This window comes from Bison bison, unplaced genomic scaffold (genome assembly GCF_000754665.1).
Source record: "Bison bison bison isolate TAMUID 2011002044 unplaced genomic scaffold, Bison_UMD1.0 scf7180017864063, whole genome shotgun sequence".
NCBI lineage: Eukaryota > Metazoa > Chordata > Mammalia > Artiodactyla > Bovidae > Bison > Bison bison.
In genome coordinates this window covers 8,644,904-8,664,208 of record NW_011494635.1, presented here as the reverse complement: position 1 = coordinate 8,664,208, position 19,305 = coordinate 8,644,904, and the positions used below count along the sequence as shown (strand labels likewise).

The 19,305-nt window shown below is 42.7% G+C and overlaps 1 protein-coding gene across 1 annotated transcript; it reads right to left on the bottom strand.

Annotated features, from left to right (window-relative positions):
- Window positions 1–6,809: 6,809 nt before the first annotated feature.
- PRND (prion protein 2 (dublet)) lies at window positions 6,810–11,856 on the bottom strand. The gene is made up of 2 exons (XM_010836427.1): window positions 11,768–11,856; window positions 6,810–10,036 (listed from the first exon to the last, which is right to left on the bottom strand). The coding sequence occupies exon 2, from the start codon at window positions 10,023–10,025 to the stop codon at window positions 9,489–9,491; it is 537 nt and encodes a 178-aa protein (XP_010834729.1). The 5' UTR covers window positions 10,026–10,036; window positions 11,768–11,856; the 3' UTR covers window positions 6,810–9,488.
- Window positions 11,857–19,305: the final 7,449 nt, after the last annotated feature.

Sequence of the window (19,305 nt, the reverse complement as noted above, 5' to 3'; positions counted from 1 at the left end):
TGGTGGTTTTGATTTGTTTTTTGTGATAATACTGCACTTCCCTATCTTCTTCACCTAGGTATACCCATTCATCTTTTCAGACTTGCCCTCTCTGGAAACCTTTCTTGCTAGTGCCCATGGGTAGACAGAACTTTCCCATACTGCTCAGTCATTACCCACTTCCTCAACAGACTGAGACCTGGAAGGCAGCAGTGGCAATTATTTCACTGTGGTATCTGCAGAGCCCTGGGGATGGTCAGGCATGTGATAGAGAGTCAGTAAAGATTTATTGCTAACTGATCCTAAACTCCAGTGGAGGCCCAGGTGCCATCTCTCTTCTGCTCTGGACCAGCTCTTCCCAAGCCCACGTACCACTGGGGGTCCATCTGCATGTGAGGAGAGAGATCTAGAAGGCAATCCTCAATCATCTACAGCCTTCAACTTAAAGTGACTTCATCTCTGACTTGAGAGGGTTACAAAATTGCCTATGGAATGAATTAATATGTGTAAAGTTTATAAATTTAAATTAGTTGTCCTGGAACCAGTCACAAATGACTATGCACATCTCTTCTCCCTCCACAGTCAGCTGCAAGTTTGAGACTAGCCAGGTATACTAATCATGTTTTTGAAAAATTCTGCATATTTTGATGTTTTGATATCCTAAAAATACTTTTCTGGCTTGGGAAAAACTGCCCTCTCAGGACCAGCCAATTTTTAAGATAGCAAAGGCTTAGCTGAGAGAAGTGGAGCCTTCTCTCTATCAGACCTGCACATTCCTACTTTAAAGAGTTGGGAACCACAAAACTAGAGAGCAACAATATAAGCTCAAAGTCCACTGAAATTACTCAGGCTAGCCAATCCTAAGCTGTTTACTGTATCCTGTTTTGCCCTTCCTGAGGAAACCCCAATCAAAGTTTCTGACTTGGGCTCTCCCTTTGCTCTTGCTTCTGCTTCCTAACCAGTTTGGTGTTTGTTCTGTGACCCTTTGGTGCTGGCGAGGTGTATCTCTCATTTCTAGGGGAATTGTGATCCATGACATTGACTTCTTGCTGTTGTCACTCAGTCATCTTCATAAATTAAGACCAGGGCACAGAACACCAGGTCACTATTGGTAAATGGTACAACCCATTTACCCAACTCCCAGAGAGCTGGCCTAGCAGTTTATCTGTGGTTGTACATGTATGTGCTTGTGCCACCAGAAAGTAAAGACACAATAGCAGGGATATTGCCTTACTTGCCCACCATTATAGCTCTAGCACAGAGTGGACCGACACATAGTAGTAACTCAACAAATGTTTGTTGAAGGAAGGCATGCCCAAGATAAGGCATGAAAGGACATTAGCTAAAATGGCGAATATAATTTAGGAGCTGAGCTAGTGCCCAGAGGAAAATTACCTGTAATTCTAAGTAAAAGCCATCTGCTAAGGCAGAGGGCCAACGGCCTTGAAATATAGATGTGGGAACTCCACAGACAGGGTCAGGTTCTGTCCTGAGAGAGAGTCTGGCTGCTGGGCTTATGGAGACTCCATCTGTACAGGTCAGTCTCTTAGCTGAGAGTGAGCAGTTCACTGACCACACTAAGATTGAAATTCCGGATGGGACATTTTAGAACCTGCTCTGATGACAATAAGCCCAGAAAAGCCCATTAAGTGTGAGTGGGGTGGGGGGTGCTCTCTCCACTTTGGCTGTGCTATGTAGGCCAAAATCTGAGGGAAACCTACTGACTCTTTGCCTCTTGCTCATCTCTATTTTATTTTTCTTCAGGGGAGCAGAAGTGATGATGATGTTTGGTTTGGGCACAAAGAAGGATAGATAAAATGAGTTTTACAAGATGCTAAAAGGGTTCTGGAACCAGTTCCAATGTGTGTGTGCTGGTGCATGGGTTGGATATCCCCACACATCTGAGCAATTCTCCAACACCAACTGGGTGTTTTGGACATAATTCAGCTGAATTTTGACAGTATCTGCCTGGATATCGTGTCAGATCCCACAGGTTAAGGGTTCATCCTATAAGACTGCCTGCTCTCCACCCTCATTTCAGATACCAGTCCCAAGTCCAGGATGTCATCTGTGCTTCTGACTGACCAACAATAGATCTGAGTTTCCAAAGACCTACTCCTTGAACTCAACTTATTTACCTAAGTGGCTCATGATATTAAAAAGCAAATACATCACTTTGCCAACAAAGGTCTGTATAGTCAAAGCTATGGCTTTTCCAGTAGTCATGTATGGATGTGAGAGTTGGACCATAAAGGCTGAGTGCTGAAGAACTGATGCTTTTGAATTGTGGTGCTGGAGAAGACTCTGAGAGTCTGTTGGACAGCAAGGAGATCAAATATGTCAATCTTAAAAGAAATCAACCCTGAATATTCATTGGAAGGACTAACGCTGAAGCTAAAGCTCCAATACTTTGGCCACCTGATGCGAAGAGCTGGCTCATTGGAAAAGACCCTGATGCTGGGAAAGACTGAGGGCAGAGGAGGATGGGCATCAGAGGATGAGATAGTTAGAGAGCATCACCGACTCAATGGACATGAATTCGAACAAACTCCAGGAGATAGTGAAGTACAGGGAAACCTGGTGTGCTGCAGTCCATGGGGTTGCAGAGTTAGACATGTCTTAGCAACTGAAAAACAACAAAATGGCTCACAGAACTCAGAAAAACATTTTACTTGCTAGATTAACAGTTTATTACAAAACAATATGACTCAAAAACAGCCAGATGGAAGAGATGTGTAGGACAAGGGATGGGGAAGGGTGTGGAGTGTTCATGCCCCTCTAAGTGCATCACAGTCTTTACATCTCCACATGCTCACTACTGGGAAGCTCCAAACCCATCCTTGGGGGTTTTTATGGAGGATTCATTACATAGGGTATGTTGATTAAATCACTGGCATTTGGTCATTAATTCAACCTCCAGCGCCCTCCTCTCCCCAGAAATTAGGGGTTGGGACTGAAACCTCCAAACCTTAATTCATGGTTGTTCCCCCTGGCAACCAGTCCCCATCCTTGGATGCTCTCCAAAAGTCACTACATTAATATAAATCCAGTAGTTGTAGAAAGGCACTTGTCATTAATATCAAGACACCTTTGTGGCTCTCAAGTGATTTTAGGAACTAGGGGAAAGGACCAAGTATTATGACAAAATTGTTCTAATCCCATTGGAAATTTTTCTAGTCACTTAGGAAGTTCCAATGTTTTAGGGATCTGTGAACGAGTAACCATGGATGAAGACCAAATATATATGAGAAAAGTATTTGGTCATCTGAATGACCAGAAAATGACTAAATATATTGATACAAAAGAGGCAACAGGCCCCAAATGTACTAAGCATGTGTCACTAAATTGAGATTTAATACCTAAATTGATTACAATTTCAACCTCTCCCCAGAGTGGAATCTTAAGCCAGTCAATCTGGAATTACTTGGTGAAATGAAGTGAAAGTCGCTCAGTCACGTCTGACTCTTTGCGACCCCATGGACTATACAGTCCATGGAATTCTCCAGGCCAGAATTCTGGAGTGGATAGCTTTTCCCTTCTCCAGGGTATCTTCCCACCCCAGGGATCGAACCTAGGTCTCCCACATTGCAGGTGGATTCTTTACCAGCTGAGTAACCAGGGAAGCCCAAGAATACTGGAGTGGGTAGCCTATCCCTTCTCCAGAAGATCTTCCTGGCCCAGGAATTGAACCAGGGTCTCCAGCATTGCAGGTGGTTTCTTCACCAACTGAGCTATCAGGGAAGCACCACGAATTACCTAGTAATCACTAGTAATATAATCTGCCTGTTAGGCCCCTGCTGTCCCTTAAAGAAAGGCAGCCTTGCCACAAACAGTCCATTCTTTGCTGGTTACTTCCTTTTTCTACCCCACTTCTGTCTATAGAAGCCTTCCATGGAGAAGGAAATGGCAACCCACTCCAGTATTCTTGCCTGGGAAATCCTATGGACCGAGGAGCCTGATAGGCTACAGTCCATATGGTCGCAAACAGTTGGACACAACCTAGCGACTAAACAAGTCACTGTATAAAAATTTTGTATATTAAAAAATAAAAAAATATAAAAGTCTTCCATTTTGTACCAGTCTTTGGAGCTCCTTTCTATCTGCTAGCTTGGATACTGCCTGATTCAAATTGATTTTTGCTCAAATAAACTCAAAATTTTAAACATACTTCAGTTTATCTTTTAATAACATATTTCTTATAAATCACAGCACTGCAGATGTTATAAAGCTCTATCATTTTGTTCTTGAGTGGCAAGTAAACTTGAGTCAAAACAGCCAGTTAAAAAAATTAGAAACCCGAATTATGGATTTAGAAATTCAAGGAGAAATTCAAATGTTCAAGGAGAACACAACTACAGGTCCTGCCTAACCAGGACCCTTCCCTGGATCCCTTCCCTCTGCTTAGTCCTTGAACATCTCTTTCCTTGATGTTGAACCTTGTTGATTGAGCCTAGAGCCTTGTTGGATGCTGATGTCACCTCTGATGAGCCTTAAGCGAGTAATTCTTCCTGTGGATAGTATCGACTGAAAAAAAAATGTTTAACATGAAAGTTGTGAGTTAAGTTTTATTTAGGGCAAAATGAGGACTACAGCCCAGGAGACAGCATCGCAGAGAGCTCTGAGGAACTGCTCCAAAGACACAGAGGGGGAGGCCGGTATATAGGTGAACTGGTGAATGTATGCCGTCAAGCACATGTCTTGGCAGAAGTTTGCTGCTAGTCATGAGGAACAGATGTCACCATTAATGATTTTAGAGCTTTTCTAGATATGAGGAGATGGAAGAATTGGGGCTCATAAAATCTTCCAAAAATATCTAACTATTTGAAGGCCTGTTCTGCCAGTTTCTCCCAGAGCGTAGAGTGCCTCATTCCTGGTCTCCCTCCTGAACTCCTTTCAGTGTGTGTTGAAGATCAACGACTGCAGCCGCTAGAGAGTTAATCCTTGTAGAGGCAGATGGCAAGTCACAATTTTTAGCTAACAGCAGTTCCCCTGCCCCCGCCCCAAATCTTTCACCCTCACACCTCCATCTATTCAGGGACACCAGCTGTGTTAGGTCCTCTGATCCTGATTTGTTTCCAGCTTCCTCGAGTTCCTTTCTGGCCTTCTGCCAACTTCCCTGTACAATTTAAGGCCAAGCCTATGGGAGTTAAAACAATTTGTATTGTTTAAGAAGGCAATGCTTTCCTACAAAAAGATGTGGAAATTCCAAGGGAAGATCAGGGAGGGGTGGGTGGGGGTTGAGTGGATGAATGAAGATAAGAAATTCAGATGGAAGCATCTTGGGGATTCAGGAACATTCAGGTATTGGAGGATAACCTTTTTCTGGGTGGTCAGCTTTGGCCTGGATGCAGCTGCCAGGAAGATCCTTTTGGGAGTAGGGTGATCAGTCTGAGGCCTCTCATGGGTACAGGTGAAGGCTCCCATTGGCCAAGGGAAACAGCTGAGTCTGTTTTTCTGGAGCAGGTTTTTGATGGGATTGGCTAAGAGATGTCAAAGATATATCATCTTATTTACATGTTGCAGGTGTCTGTTTTTCCCAGTAGTATAGGAGTCTGGCTCCCTTCTCTTCTACCTGTGAGGCTGGGTGCCCAACTGAAACAGGGACTTCTATGGACAGTGAGGATAAGATAAGGACAAGCCCTCTGCTGTGCCTGACTGCATGGCCTTCTGGCAGAAAAAGTGGACATGCAGCCACTGACCTGAGCTAGGATTATCAGAGGTCTGCTCTTCAATTGAGCAGCACCTGAGCTTTCAGTTGGGGAAACAAAAAAGCCATCATGCCACATCTGTGTAAGTTTTCTTGATTACTCGCCTGGCATATGTAGTCTGCCCATGTGTTATCACTACCCGCATATAGGCACGTGGGCCCCACTGTCAGCATTTCAAGTTGAGACCCTGGCAGACTCCAGAGTGTGCCACATAGCAACATGTGGGTATTAGTATCTTAGAGCATCCTTGTCCAGCCATATACAGCACATGCAGAAAAGACAGAGATGAAAGATGTGACCAAACTGGAAGTGCAGAGTTAAGGCCAGGGGTCCACTTCCCAAAGTCAGTCGCTTGTTATCAGAAAGCTTGAGGTAGAGAGTAGGGGCAACTCAAGACAAACTCATGGCCACTACCTGGGACATACCTCGTTAGGACCAGAGGGTGGGGTTTCTCAACACTGCCAGTCATATCCTAAGCCAGGTGGGGTGTGAGGGCTCCGGGAAGATGCTGATCGTCTGCCCAGACAGCTCAGAGGAAAGGAGAAGCATGGGCTGTTTACACTGCATGTTTGATTTCTGCTTCTTTTGATTTTTACGACCTGGAGAGCATTCTTGCTGGGATGCAGATACTTTTATTTCCTATTTTACTGAAGATCAATAAAAAGGCCAAGACCAAACATCACACTGTGCTTCTTCTGCCAGTTAGGGAGTGTGGAGTTGTGCAAACAAACCACCCTCTGAGCAGAAGCCCCACACACTCTGGCTTTCCAGATGTTTTGGGCCGCGGACTAGGTGTAGGATGGAAACTGCTAACAGTTTTACAATTTTCAAATAGTCTTTATGCTCAGAAATTAGTTGGGAAGATTTAGGTGCATTGTGTGCAAAGTAGAAAAGATGCTCAAGCACCATTTGGAGAAAAGGCAGTTGCTGTAACTTAAATGACATAGAGACTTTTAAAGTTAGCACAGTATACTGCAGGGGGTAGCATGAGAATTGCTCCAGCTATTTAGGAACATAATCTAGTCATGTCTAGAAAAATTTAAATTATACATAGCTTTGTTCTGGAAATGTTGCATGTATAAATCTACTCCACAGAAATAAAAGTAACAGATTGCAAAGTTGTCTGTACATTGATGTTTATTGTTTGCAGTGGCAAAAAACCGAATGAAGGTCCATCAACAAGGAAACGATTAAATCAATCAGGGTCTGGTCCATGGTATAGAATATCATGCCACATCCTAAAGGACAAGTTAACTAACTAGGTGGCTGTTGCACTAGGGTGAAGGTGATAACACAGTGAGACAAATTGCAGAAGAATAAATGCGAGTTCTATGATTACAGTATTTTTAAAAAGCAATCAAACAAATAACTCTCTATATGAGTACAATGAAAGCATGGAGGCTACATCTCAGGCAGGAAGGAGAGTGGGTTGGGGAAGGCAGCAGGAGGCAAAAACCCCGAAATCATAGAAAAATGAAAAAAGCATAGAACAAAGTTGAGCAAAAATTTAGAATATAAATGATCACTTAAATTATCATTGCAAATATGTACATTTGTATATGCAAATGGTAAGGACTAGGAGGTTATAGGGCAAAATGAGAACACTGACAATCAGATCCTGGAACTGTGGGCAATGTTTGGTTTTGGATTTCTGTTGTAATTTTAGTGTCATTTTTACAATAAACATATTTTTAAAATGAATGCTTAGAAGGGACAAGAAATCAATGGTTGGTGAAATTATTCACTTTTAAAATGACTCCATCAAGAATAATTCAGAAATCCTTCACAATGTCTTATACATAGTAGGCACTTGACCGACCTTTGCTAAAGTGAAAAACTAGACTCACAAAGCCTTGACTGGATCTCATAATTCATAAACATGAGCAAGGATGTTCAAATACATATGGAATCAATTTAAAGTTCCAATAATAAATTTGACATTTAAATCACTATATACCAATCTACTACACACCCACTTAAATCTGGTTTCTGGAACTATTAATGAAATGAGGAAAGACAGGAATTATAGAAAACGTACTACATCACGGCTGAGTGTTTTCACATAAGAAGTGAAGTCATTTTACTTACGAGGCTGTGTGTGCCCTTATAATTAAACTCAGGAGAGCCGGGACTTGAAATTTTAACATCAGCCTATAGGTACTTTGTTGTTATTGCTATTGTTATTATTAAAATAGTGACATGTAGGAAATAACCTGTATGTGTTCTGGACTTTAGTCTTAGTTTCTGATCTAGAACTCACCAGGACTGTGGAAGATGAGCATAGTGCCATCAGCGTGAAAGCCACAGAGGTGGGAGTTCCTCAGGAACTCCTGCATAGGAGCTCCCTGTGCTGTCAGGGCAGGGAGGCAGGTATCCCTCACACCCAGGGGAAGGTGCTCCACTGGGCTGTCTGGCCTCCAAGTCCTCCACTGACTCTCTATGCAAAAACCTTCCAACTGTATCCTTGAGAAGAACACTGATTAGCAGTGGAGATCAGAACAAGAGGTACCATTATCAACAGTCACATTTTAGAATACTTTGGATAAAATTGCCTGACAATGCACATTTTTTCACCAATTGATAATATTCAGCAACTTTTATCACCAAATGTGTTTCAACAACTCCTGAGGGTGGGGGCTGGGTACTCTGAGCATATCCTCAGAAAGCCTCTGGGGGCATCTTTTAGAGTATTAGATTCATTATTTTTATTTAAACTGTATTGATATTTTGTAATATAAATGTAGTTTAACTAATGATAATTCCTAATTATGGCATGTATGAATTCATTACTTGATCTTCTTAAAGATACACTTTATTTTTAACCTTTCTACTGAGGAATTGTGTTTTTGAAGCTGTAAGTGGTTCATGGAAATGATGGCCCCTCACCAAAGTGGCAGTAAAAGAATGACCGGAGATTGTATGGAGCACCTGTATAAAGAGGATATATTTAAAGATGCTTGTATGCATGTATACCTAAAAACATGCACACAGGGTTGGAGGAACATTAGAAAGGAAATTCATCATTTAGAAATAGTTTCTTAAATACGTTAACTACTTCAGAGATGCAAGTAGCAAATACTTATACTTCTTGTGAAAAAACATCTTTGTGCCATAGATCTACACTACTCCAGGAATCAAGATGGTAATACTTCCTTACTAGGCAATATGGACATTTGTCTAGATTTTATTTATATTTTAGCTTAATTTCCTTTATTATACCTTACTTTAATTTAATTAATTAACTTCCATGTAATAAATTATCAAAAACATGGCCATCAGCATCAGTAATTTCGTATTTCCAAAAGTATAACCGTACAGAGCAGGAAATCTGGGTTAGATAAGCCAGGGTTGAATTATGGCTGATACTTTCTGTTTTACTTCTTGGAGCCTCAATTTTCTCATCTATACCAAGAGAATAACACCTATTACACCTACCTTAGAGAGTTGTCAGGAAGCATTATGAAGTGCTTGGTATGGTCCCTGGCACATTCTTTTATCTGCTTACCAAACATTTATTGCATAATATGGTGGGCCAGATGCTACACCAGAGTTGAGAATGCAATGATGAACAAGCCAACTTTAGGTACAGCCTGGAGAGGACTGATACCCACACATTTATCAAATATAATCAAGCACCTGAGTGAATACTTGGGAGTGCTATTTAAAGCACTGAAGAATCAATCACTGCTCTTTGGTACCTTCAGAACACGTGGGGTTTGGGGTTAGAGGAGAAGAACTGAAATAACTTGCTTATGGTTTGCTTGCCTATTGATCTCTGTGGCTGCCAACCTGCCTGCAAGCTTATTTCACAATAAACCAAATGAAAACCAGCAGGCAGAGCATCATGGGCTGGTCCAGAGTGACCCTAAGTCCTGCTCCCCTTTCCAACCAAAAGTCACAGTGCTTGGTGGAGCAGAGCTCCCTGATCAGCTGCCACAGGACCCGCTGGTAAAGCTTGTTGTCTTGTTTCTCACGGGACAGTTCCTCTTGATTCGCTGCCTGGGTGGCATTAATGCAGCTGGTGATAAACTTTTCCTTGGTGACATTGGCCTTGGAGCAGCCGTTGTAATGGATGCCGTCAGGAAACTGCCAATAGTTGGCCTCATAGTACCTATTGCCCTCCACTCCAAAGTCGATATCCAGCTTTCGGCCTTGCTTGATGAAGGCCCCTGGGCGGATTTCCGCAGTGCGGGCCTCCGTGACCTGGGAGGTACTTGGCAAGACCTTCCGGTTCCACTTGATTCTGTGCTTTATGCCTCTCGCCTTGACTGAGCAGAGTTGGCTAAAGAGCAGGATACATACAATGGCCAACCAGCATCCACCCAGATGTTTCCTCATTGTGTCGGGATCTGCAACAGAAAAGGCTGGAGCAGTTAACTTCCTCAGTGGAGTTCTGAGTCTCCATGTCCCCTCCTGTGTGTAGAAGATTCTTTGGGAGGAATGTCATTCTTGCACCCTTTAGGTTTTTCCTGAAACATAACTGTTTTCCCAGTCTTGGTCTGCATAGGGTTAAGTCAAAACCAAGTTTCTTGCTCTGGCCTGGAATTACACCATTCAGGATAGTGATCTTGGTTTTCTCAGACAGATCAGAAGTTGCAACAGGCAATTTGATTATTCATGGATATCTTTTCTAATCACACCCTGGGGAGAGTGGGGTCCCACCCTCTTCCCTCAACCAGCTTCTTATTGCATGTACCATGCCAGCTGCTGACATTGCCTAACTTAATTCTCACATGGGGTAGGTATGTTATTATCCTCACTTTATAAAAGTTGTATTGGGTTTCAGAAGTTAAGTAATTTGCCCGAGGCCACACAACAGCAGGGAATGGAGGGCGGATTTGAATCCAGCCCTGTGATGCTTTTCCCAGGTACCCAAGGACCATGTCCCATTACCCTTTTGAGCTGCTGAAGAGGATGGTGCTTTTGAGTTACTGGGCATGAGGTTAAGTGAATAGCAGCTCCGATGGCCCCTCAGTTAAGTGAACAGCAGGGCCTATGAAGAATTTCAGAGGAAATGAAATAAGAGGAAGGACAAGAGGGCTTGGGGAAGCACCAAGAGTCAGGCTGGCCCCAGGACATCTGAAAGACTGCTGATGACCTCAGGAAATATCCCTCCCCCTTAAGGCCCCCAGTCTGGTAGTTAGTCACAACTAGTTCCTGAAACTACAATAGCTATTGTGGAACTCCATCTCTTAAGGTCAAATATTCAGGGCATTCAGCACCTGGACCTTTGTCCATGTGGATCAGGAATACACAGAGAGTTACAATAGCAGAGCCTGCTTAGACCGTCTTCTAGAAGATTTCCTGAGTTCACCAGTGCCAGAGCTGAAGGAGGTTGAAAAGTTTATCTTGCTTAGGCCCTAATATACCCTCCCTGCAGTATTCCTTAAAATGATTAGTACTTCTTTGTTTGAAATGTTCAACTCTAGTGTGACACAGGTTCTTATGCAGAAAAATAGGCAAGATGCAACCTAACTGCATGCACATCCACGCTTCTCTGGACTCCTGCAAAGAGGCCTTTGCTGACCTCTCTTTACATGCAGACATCACCTAGTCACTGTCCCAGGGTGGGCATGAGTGTGCCAGGCAGCAGCCTGAGCACTCAGCCTTCCAGCATCCCACTCATCATTGCCCACCAATCACAGTGAGCTCAGACAAGCTTTCTCCAAAGGGATCCAAGTGTGAAGAAAACATTCATTAATCTCCTAAACCTATTTCATCAGCCCATACCCCTTGGTAGGAGAAGCCTTAAATAAGAATAATGGCATAAATTATGCATGCATCAAATTAAAAAATAAAAGCATAGAGACCTTGAGAAATAAATGAGTCTTCAGAGGCAAGGGCTTAAAAACAAAAGAAAATCCTAACCAGCCAACCCTTAAGCTAGCATTTTATTATAGCACCAAAACATAGACAGGAACCCCAGTGATGTTTGAATCTTCTCTCAAGTGTCCCCAGACTTGGGACCCATCCCAGGAGGTGAGAGTCAAGAAATCACTGCATGGTTTGTAGTGGTATTAAAAATAAACAGCCCTGGCCACAGAAATGGTTATCACACATAAACTCTGCTCCCCACATACCTTAGGGTCTCTCTGATGCACCTCTGGAGCCACGGGCACCCTGTCCTCTTGTGCACCTTCTGCACATACTCCTGGACCTGCCCAGCTATGTAGGAGCTGCAGGGGGAGGTGCATTCCTGCTGCTTTCCAAATATGGGAGCCTTTCTCTCCTGGCAGGACCAATCAGGGGTTCCCAAGTACTTCTTCGCCTTGAGACGGATGGGCCCTTTCATTACTCTTTACTAATAAACACCAATAAACACCATGTGAAGAAGTTGGTGAAGTCCAGAAAGACTTGAGAGGTGCCTTTTATTTATCTTATTTATTAAAAATATTTTAAACTTACTATTTCTGTTTGATTAAGGAGGATATAAATGAACAGTTAGATGAAGAGGTATACAGGGCATGTCTGGAAGGTTTCCAAGCACAAGAGTTCCCGTGAGTGTGGGGTTACATCACTCTTCCTGAATATGAATTCACCAACCTTTCCAGGTTGAAACTCTGAAACCCATGCCAGAATCAGGTGACAAACCAAATATTATAATGAAAGATGTTCCTCTCACCCCTATCACTCAGGAAGTTACAGGGTTTTAGAAGCTCTGAGCCAGGAACTGGGGATGAAGATCAAACATATATTTCTTACTATATCAGAATGTCACAGCTGTACAGATAAGTGGCTGTATCTGTTCAAGGAGTCTGGTTAGGGCTATTTTAAGACTGATATTTGGAGAGGTGACTTTTAGATTGAAAAGAAAAAATGTTAGAAGGAAAATGCTTTTCCTTCAACATTTATAAGAAGGTGTTTTATTTATTTAATTTTTAATGTTATTTATTTTCTTTTTTAACACCAAAAACATTTTGTATTGGGGTATTACTTATGTTATTACCATATGTTCTATAATTATTAGTTGTGTTATTAACAATGTTCTGTAACTTTGAGCAGAGTTCCATGTGCTATACAATAGGCCTTGGTTGTTTATCTATTTTAAATATAGCAGTGTGTACATGACCTTCCCAAAGTCCCTACCTATCCCTTCCCCCCAGCAACCATAAGCTTCTAAGTCTGTGAGTCTATAAGAGGGCGCTTTAAACAAGCCTTGTTGGTTATGCATACTGTCCTTCACCTAAAGACCAGTTTCAGAAGCCAAGGGGCCTTTGCTAGGCAGCCTCTGTAGGAAGGATCAGGTTGGGAAGTGGGTGAGATACCCATTGAACCTCGTGACCCACAGCCTGGACCTACAGGGAATGGGGGAGCTTCTTCAGAGTAGCTTCCTTGGAAAGCAGGGCTAATGTTGGGTGGAAGACAAATGAGAGCACTTGCCAGAACTTTGGGTTCCTAGGAATGGTTAAACCAATCAATTATTCCAAAGGCCAATGAGTTGAATATTTATAGAAACCCAAGGGACAGAGACAAAGGAAGATGAAACCCACACGGTTCAAAGATGGTGTGGGTTGAGAGTGGGTTTCCTCAGAGTGCCTCTCTCTAGTTGTGCCCAAGCCTAGCGGGGAGAGACCTGGGAGATCTGCCTCATGTGGTACAAGGGGTTGTGCATGGTTATCAGGTGAACACACAGAAGGGACTTAAGTGTTCCTGTTACAATCATTACTGCAACACCAAATCAAAAGTGACTTCTGGAGGTGAGACCGGAATGAGATTTACCTGTAAATAGAATACCATTTTCACCCTGAATATGACCCTATCAATGGTCCCCCAAATTCACTTCAAAGCCCTTTTTTGAGCCATATTAAGTAGTTTCTTCTGGAATGACCAGCAGATGATGCCAGAAGAGTTTACAAAGACATTTCACCCTGGAGGTGGAAAACCCCAAATCAAATGCTGTCCCTGCAGGGCTTCTGCGCTAGGTGGATTTTTGGCTTCCACATGGACTTTTCTTTCTTCTCTGCTTCTGCCTTTAAATTTTATTCATTTTTCCTCTCTTAAAAAAGAATCTTTTTCATTTTCTTTCTAGAATCATAGATATTTTGGTTTTGTGGACATACGCACACACACATTATCAGTAGTGGAAAATTAGCATAAACTATTTGTGAAATGCAGAAGAGAGGAAGAAAAAGACTTAATATTTCACTATCCAGAGACAAATGTCAGTACACGTTTGTTCAACATAATAGATGCTTAGGGTAATAATTAGGTTTGGGATGTTTAGAGCTGGAAAGGACTCAAACTCCTCTAGTCCAGCTCCTTCACACTATAATGTCATGGGGCCCAGATAGTCCCAAGGTCACCCACCCAGGAGGCTGTGTTGCCCCTGCGGGCCCATTGCCCTGTTCTGAACTCTGTGTTCTGTCCACCCTGCCTGTGCCCATCTGGCTCAACCACCTCCAGGGCCCCTCCCCTCCAGGCCTTCCGCTTCTTTCTTTTCCCTTGGGGAGGACTTTGCCCAGAGGGTTGTGGGAGGTTGGTTTAGAGATGATGAGGCTGCAGATTCCTCTTGTCAGCGAACAAAAGGCTGTTCTTGGAGGCACAGAGGAGTGTAGAGGGCTGTGAAACGTTTGAGAAGATTGGAGGAGCCCTGGAAGCTGCAAATGAAGCAAGAAAACTGTTAACCAGATGCAGAGAGTGCAGAACTGCTCTGATCCTGCCCCACACCCAGCAGATGAACAAACAGACAAGGAATTAGTGAGAGAACATTAGTTTCTTCAAATGAGCTGAAAGGCCAGGGCTGGGTGAATTGTGTCTTCCAGCCTTGAAAATTATATTAAGACAATAATAGAATTTTGATCATTTTTGAGAGACCTTGGAGAATGAGACTGATTCCACCGAGTTGGGTGCTCCACGACACAAAGACTGTGATGTATTTCTCTGCAACATTGTTGTCAGCCAAAATCTGGGCTTTCTCTGCCCACCAAAGCTGAATAAAAAATGTGGAGACAGAGTTTGAAGGTAATATAAAGTTGACTTTAATTCTCAGCCAGTGGCGAGAGGTATGCAGTAGGCTCATGCCTCAAGACTTTGCTCCCCACTCTATGAGGAGTCTAGGGGTTTACATAAGATGAGGGATTGCAGTTAGAAGTCAACGATGAGGAACAAAGGTGTTAGGATCTTGCCAAAAATAGTCATAGGCTGGCAGCAGTAACCCAGTAATTGAGTCCGGCAGCTCTGTGGCTCTGTGGCCTTCCTTCTCATATGTAACTACACGGGGAAAGGAGTGTTATAAGGGTAAGCAAAGGATAATAGGTGCGAAATGTAATTCCTGCAGAATTAGGGGGCTAAAAAGCAAACTTAGTTGCAGACATGCAGAGTTAGGAGCAGTTAAAATTAAAAAGAAACTAGGAATGTTCAGGCCTGCTCACTGTTCTGTTTGTGTTGTTCTCAGGAAAGGGAAAGAAAAAACTCTTTCCTCTTTTTCCTTTTCACTGAAACAATATGAATAATTAAAAATTATGTGGATTAAAAAAAAAAGCAAAACAGGGAAAGACTGAGTTTTAGAATGCATGAAGGGATCATTATTAGATCAATTCTAAGTTTGTTAGATCTTGGACCTTTTTGAAAACATTTAGAAATAAATAAAGTGATCATTAAGATAGAAGATGCCATGGCAAAATCACTGTATACAGAAAGGTTGGTGTGTGGGAAGATTACTGACCATATCTTGGCTTCTTGAAATTTATCAAGTGTCTGTTATGTGGGAGAGCATAGAGATGAATAAGGCAGCTAAAGTAGCTCATGACCTAATGATAAAGAATTGAAATGTGTTTTGGAAAAAAATACTTATTAGATAGCTGTGTAGTTGTCTAAACAACCATACTCAATATTTTCTTTTTATTGAAGTCTACACACAGGGGGCTTCCCTGGTATCTCAGCTGGTAAAGAATCCACCTGCAGTGCAGGAGACCCTGGTTCGATTCCTGGGTCGGGAAGATCCACTGGAGAAGGGATAGGCACCCACTCCAGTATTCTTGGGCTTCCCTGGTGACTCAGCTGGTAAAGAATCCACCTGCAATACGGGAGACCTGGGTTTGTTCTCTGGGTTGGGATGATCTCCTGGAGAAGGGAACGGCTACCCACTCCAGTATTCTGGCCTGGAGAATTCCATGGATTATACAGTCCATGGGGTAGCAAAGAGTCAGATACATCTGAGCAACTTTCACTTTCAGTTTAATACACACAGAAAGCTAAACATATCCTAAGTATACAGCATTGTGTAATCTTACAAACTGAATACACCCATGTAATGAGCACCAAGATTAATGAGATGAATATGACAAAGTCCAAAGCCTTTTATCTTCCCATCCGGTCACTGCCCCTTCCCTATACTGACCACTGTGCTGACTCCTTATACCACAAATTGCTTTTGCCTGCTTTTGTACTTCATATAAGTAGAATTATTGCAAAGAGTTGGACATGACTGAGCACACACGAGTGTGAAAAACATGCTCATAAGTAAGAAAATAGGGAACTATTGAAGATTTAGAACAGGGGTAACAGCATGAACTCTGTGTTTTAAGTTGATCCAGAAAGGACTGGAGTGTGAAGGCAGATGGGCTTTAGGAAGCATTGCTACAAACAAAGCTAGTGGAGGCGATGGAATTCCAGCTGAGCTATTTCAAGATGCTGTCCAAGTGCTGCACTCAACATGTCAGCAAATTTGGCAAGTTCAGCAGGCCACAGGACCGGAAAAGCTCAGTTTTCATCCCAAAGCCAAAGAAGGGATATGATAAAGAATGTTCAAACTACCTTACAGCTGCATTCATTTCACATGCTAGGAAGGTTATGCTCAAAAACCTTCAAGCTAGGCTCCAGTAGTACGTGAACCGAGAACTTCAAGATGTACAAGCTGGGCTTAGAAAAGGCAGAGGAACCAGAGATCAAATTGTGGGCATTCATTGGATCATAGAGAAAGCAAGAGAATTCCAGAAAAACATCTACTTCTGATTCATTGACCACACTAAAGCCTTTGACTGTGTGGGTCACAACAAACTGTGGACAATTCTTAAAGAGATAGGAGTACTAGATTACCTTACCTGTCTTCTGATAAACCTGTATAAGCAACAGTTAGAACTGGACATGGAACAACTGACTGGTTCCAAACTGGGAAAGGAGTACGACAAGGCTATATATTGTCACCCTGCTTATTTAACTTCTATGCAGAGTACATCATGCGAAATGCCAGGCTGGATGAAGCACAAGCTAGAATCAAGATTGCCAGGAGAAATATCAACAACCCCAGATATGCTGATGATACCACTCTAATGGGAGAAAGTGAAGAGCCTCTTGATGAGGAAGAAGAGAGTGAAAAAGCTGGCTTGAAACTCAACATTCAAAAAACTAAGATCACGGCATCCGGTCCCATCACTTCACGGCAAATAGAAGGGGAAAATGTGGAAGAAATGACATATTTTATTTTCTTGGCTTCCAAAAATCACTGCAGTGATTTTTAGTGACTGCAGACATGAAATTAAAAAACACTTGCCCCTTGGAAGAAAAGCTGTGACAAACCTAGACAGCATAGTAAAAACCAGAGACATCACTTTACCAACAAAGGTCTGTGTAGTCAAAGCTATGGTTTTTTCAGTAGTCATGTATAGATGTGAGAGTTTGACCATAAAGAAGGTTGAGTACTGAAGAATTGATGCTTTTGAATTGTGGTGCTGGAGAAGACTCTTGAGAGTCCCTTGGACAGCGAGGAGATCAAACCTGTCAATCCTAAAGGAAATCAACCCTGAATATTCATTGGAAGGACTGATGCTGAAGCTCCAATACATTGATTACCCTATGTGAAGAACTGATTCATTGGAAAATACTCTGATGCTAGGAAAGATTGGAGGCAAAAGGAGAAGGGGGTGACAGAGGAGGAGATGGTTGGATGGCATCATTGACTCAAGGGACGTGAACCTGAGCAAACGCTGGGAGATAGTGAAAGACAGGGAAGCATGGCATGCTACAGTCTATGGGGTCACAAAGAATCGGATATGGTTTTGTGATTAACAAACAACAGCAACAGAAAATACTGGAGTGGGAAACAGCTGAAACTTCTAACCGAAGATTCAAAGAAGGGCAGAGAATGCTGGAAGAGGATACCATGTTGAAGTTCCTCATTTAGTTTCCCACCACTTTTCTAATGTCTCTTATGTTTTTGTAAAGCATAATATTTAAAGCATAATTTGATCTGTGGTTTTCTTCTCTCCCTAATATGCAGGGAAATGTCCAAAAAGAGAAAGTCTTCCCCAGAAATCCAGCCCTTCACTTCCCCTGGATTTCTTTCATACTTTTACCTGGAACAGGTGAGAGGGACCATCATTGTGTCAGGGTAATGAAAATTTCATTTATCCACAGTGCCCCTCATTTTCAGAGGAAGCCTTAGGGATGCTGCCAAGACAGCTAGTGTGAACTCAAGACCTGGGTTTTAATTCCACTGTGCCATTCTCTGCCTTTAGTGACTTCAGTTATCATCAGAGGAGAGCTTAGCCTTCTTTGTCATGTAAGTAGCTTTTTTGTCTCAGAAAACAGACAATATATTTACTGAGCATCCATGGGGCAGGTGGAAGTTAACCCTGAGAGTCAGCTTTCACAACTGTGTAAGAGGTGTCACTCATTGTCCCCCACCAGTCAGTCAGTCAGTTCAGTCACTCAGTTGTGTCAGACTCTTTGCGACCCCATGAATCCCAGCATGCCAGGCCTCCCTGTCCATCACCAACTTCCAGAGTTCACTCAAACTCACGTCCATCGAGTCGGTGATGCCATCCAGCCATCTCATCCTCTGTCATCGCCTTGTCCTCCTGCCCCCAATCCCTCCCAGCATCAGAGTCTTTTCCAATGAGTCAACTCTTCGCATGAGGTGGCCAAAGTACTGGAGTTTCAGCTTTAGCATCATTCCTTCCAAAGAACACCCAGGGCTGATCTCCTTCAGAATGGACTGGTTGGATCTCCTTGCAGTCCAAGGGACTCTCAAGAGTCTTCTCCAACACCACAGTTCAAAAACATCAATTTTTCAATGCTCAGCTTTCTTCACAGTCCAACTCTCACATCCATACATGACCACAGGAAAAACCATAGCCTTGACTAGACAGACCTTGGTTGGCAAAGTAATGTCTCTGCTTTTCAATATGCTACCTAGTTTGGTCATAACTTTCCTTCCAAGGAGTAAGCGTCTTTTAACTTCATGGCTGCAGTCACCATCTGCAGTGATTTTGGAGCCCCAAAAAATAAAGTCTGACACTGTTTCCACTGTTTCCCCATCTATTTCCCATGAAGTGATGGGACCAGATGCCATGATCTTCGTTTTCTGAATGTTGAGCTTTAAGCCAACTTTTTCACTCTCCTCTTTCACTTTCATCAAGAGGCTTTTTAGTTCCTCTTCACTTTCTGTCATAAGGGTGGTGTCATCTGCATATCTGAGGTTATTGATATTTCTCCCGGCAATCTTGATTCCAGCTTGTGTTTCTTTCAGCCCAGCGTTTCTCATGATGTACTCTGCATATAAGTTAAATAAGCAGGGTGACAATATACAGCCTTGATGAACTCCTTTTCCTATTTGGAACCAGTCTGTTGTTCCATGTCCAGTTCTAACTGTTGCTTCCTGACCTGCATACAGATTTCT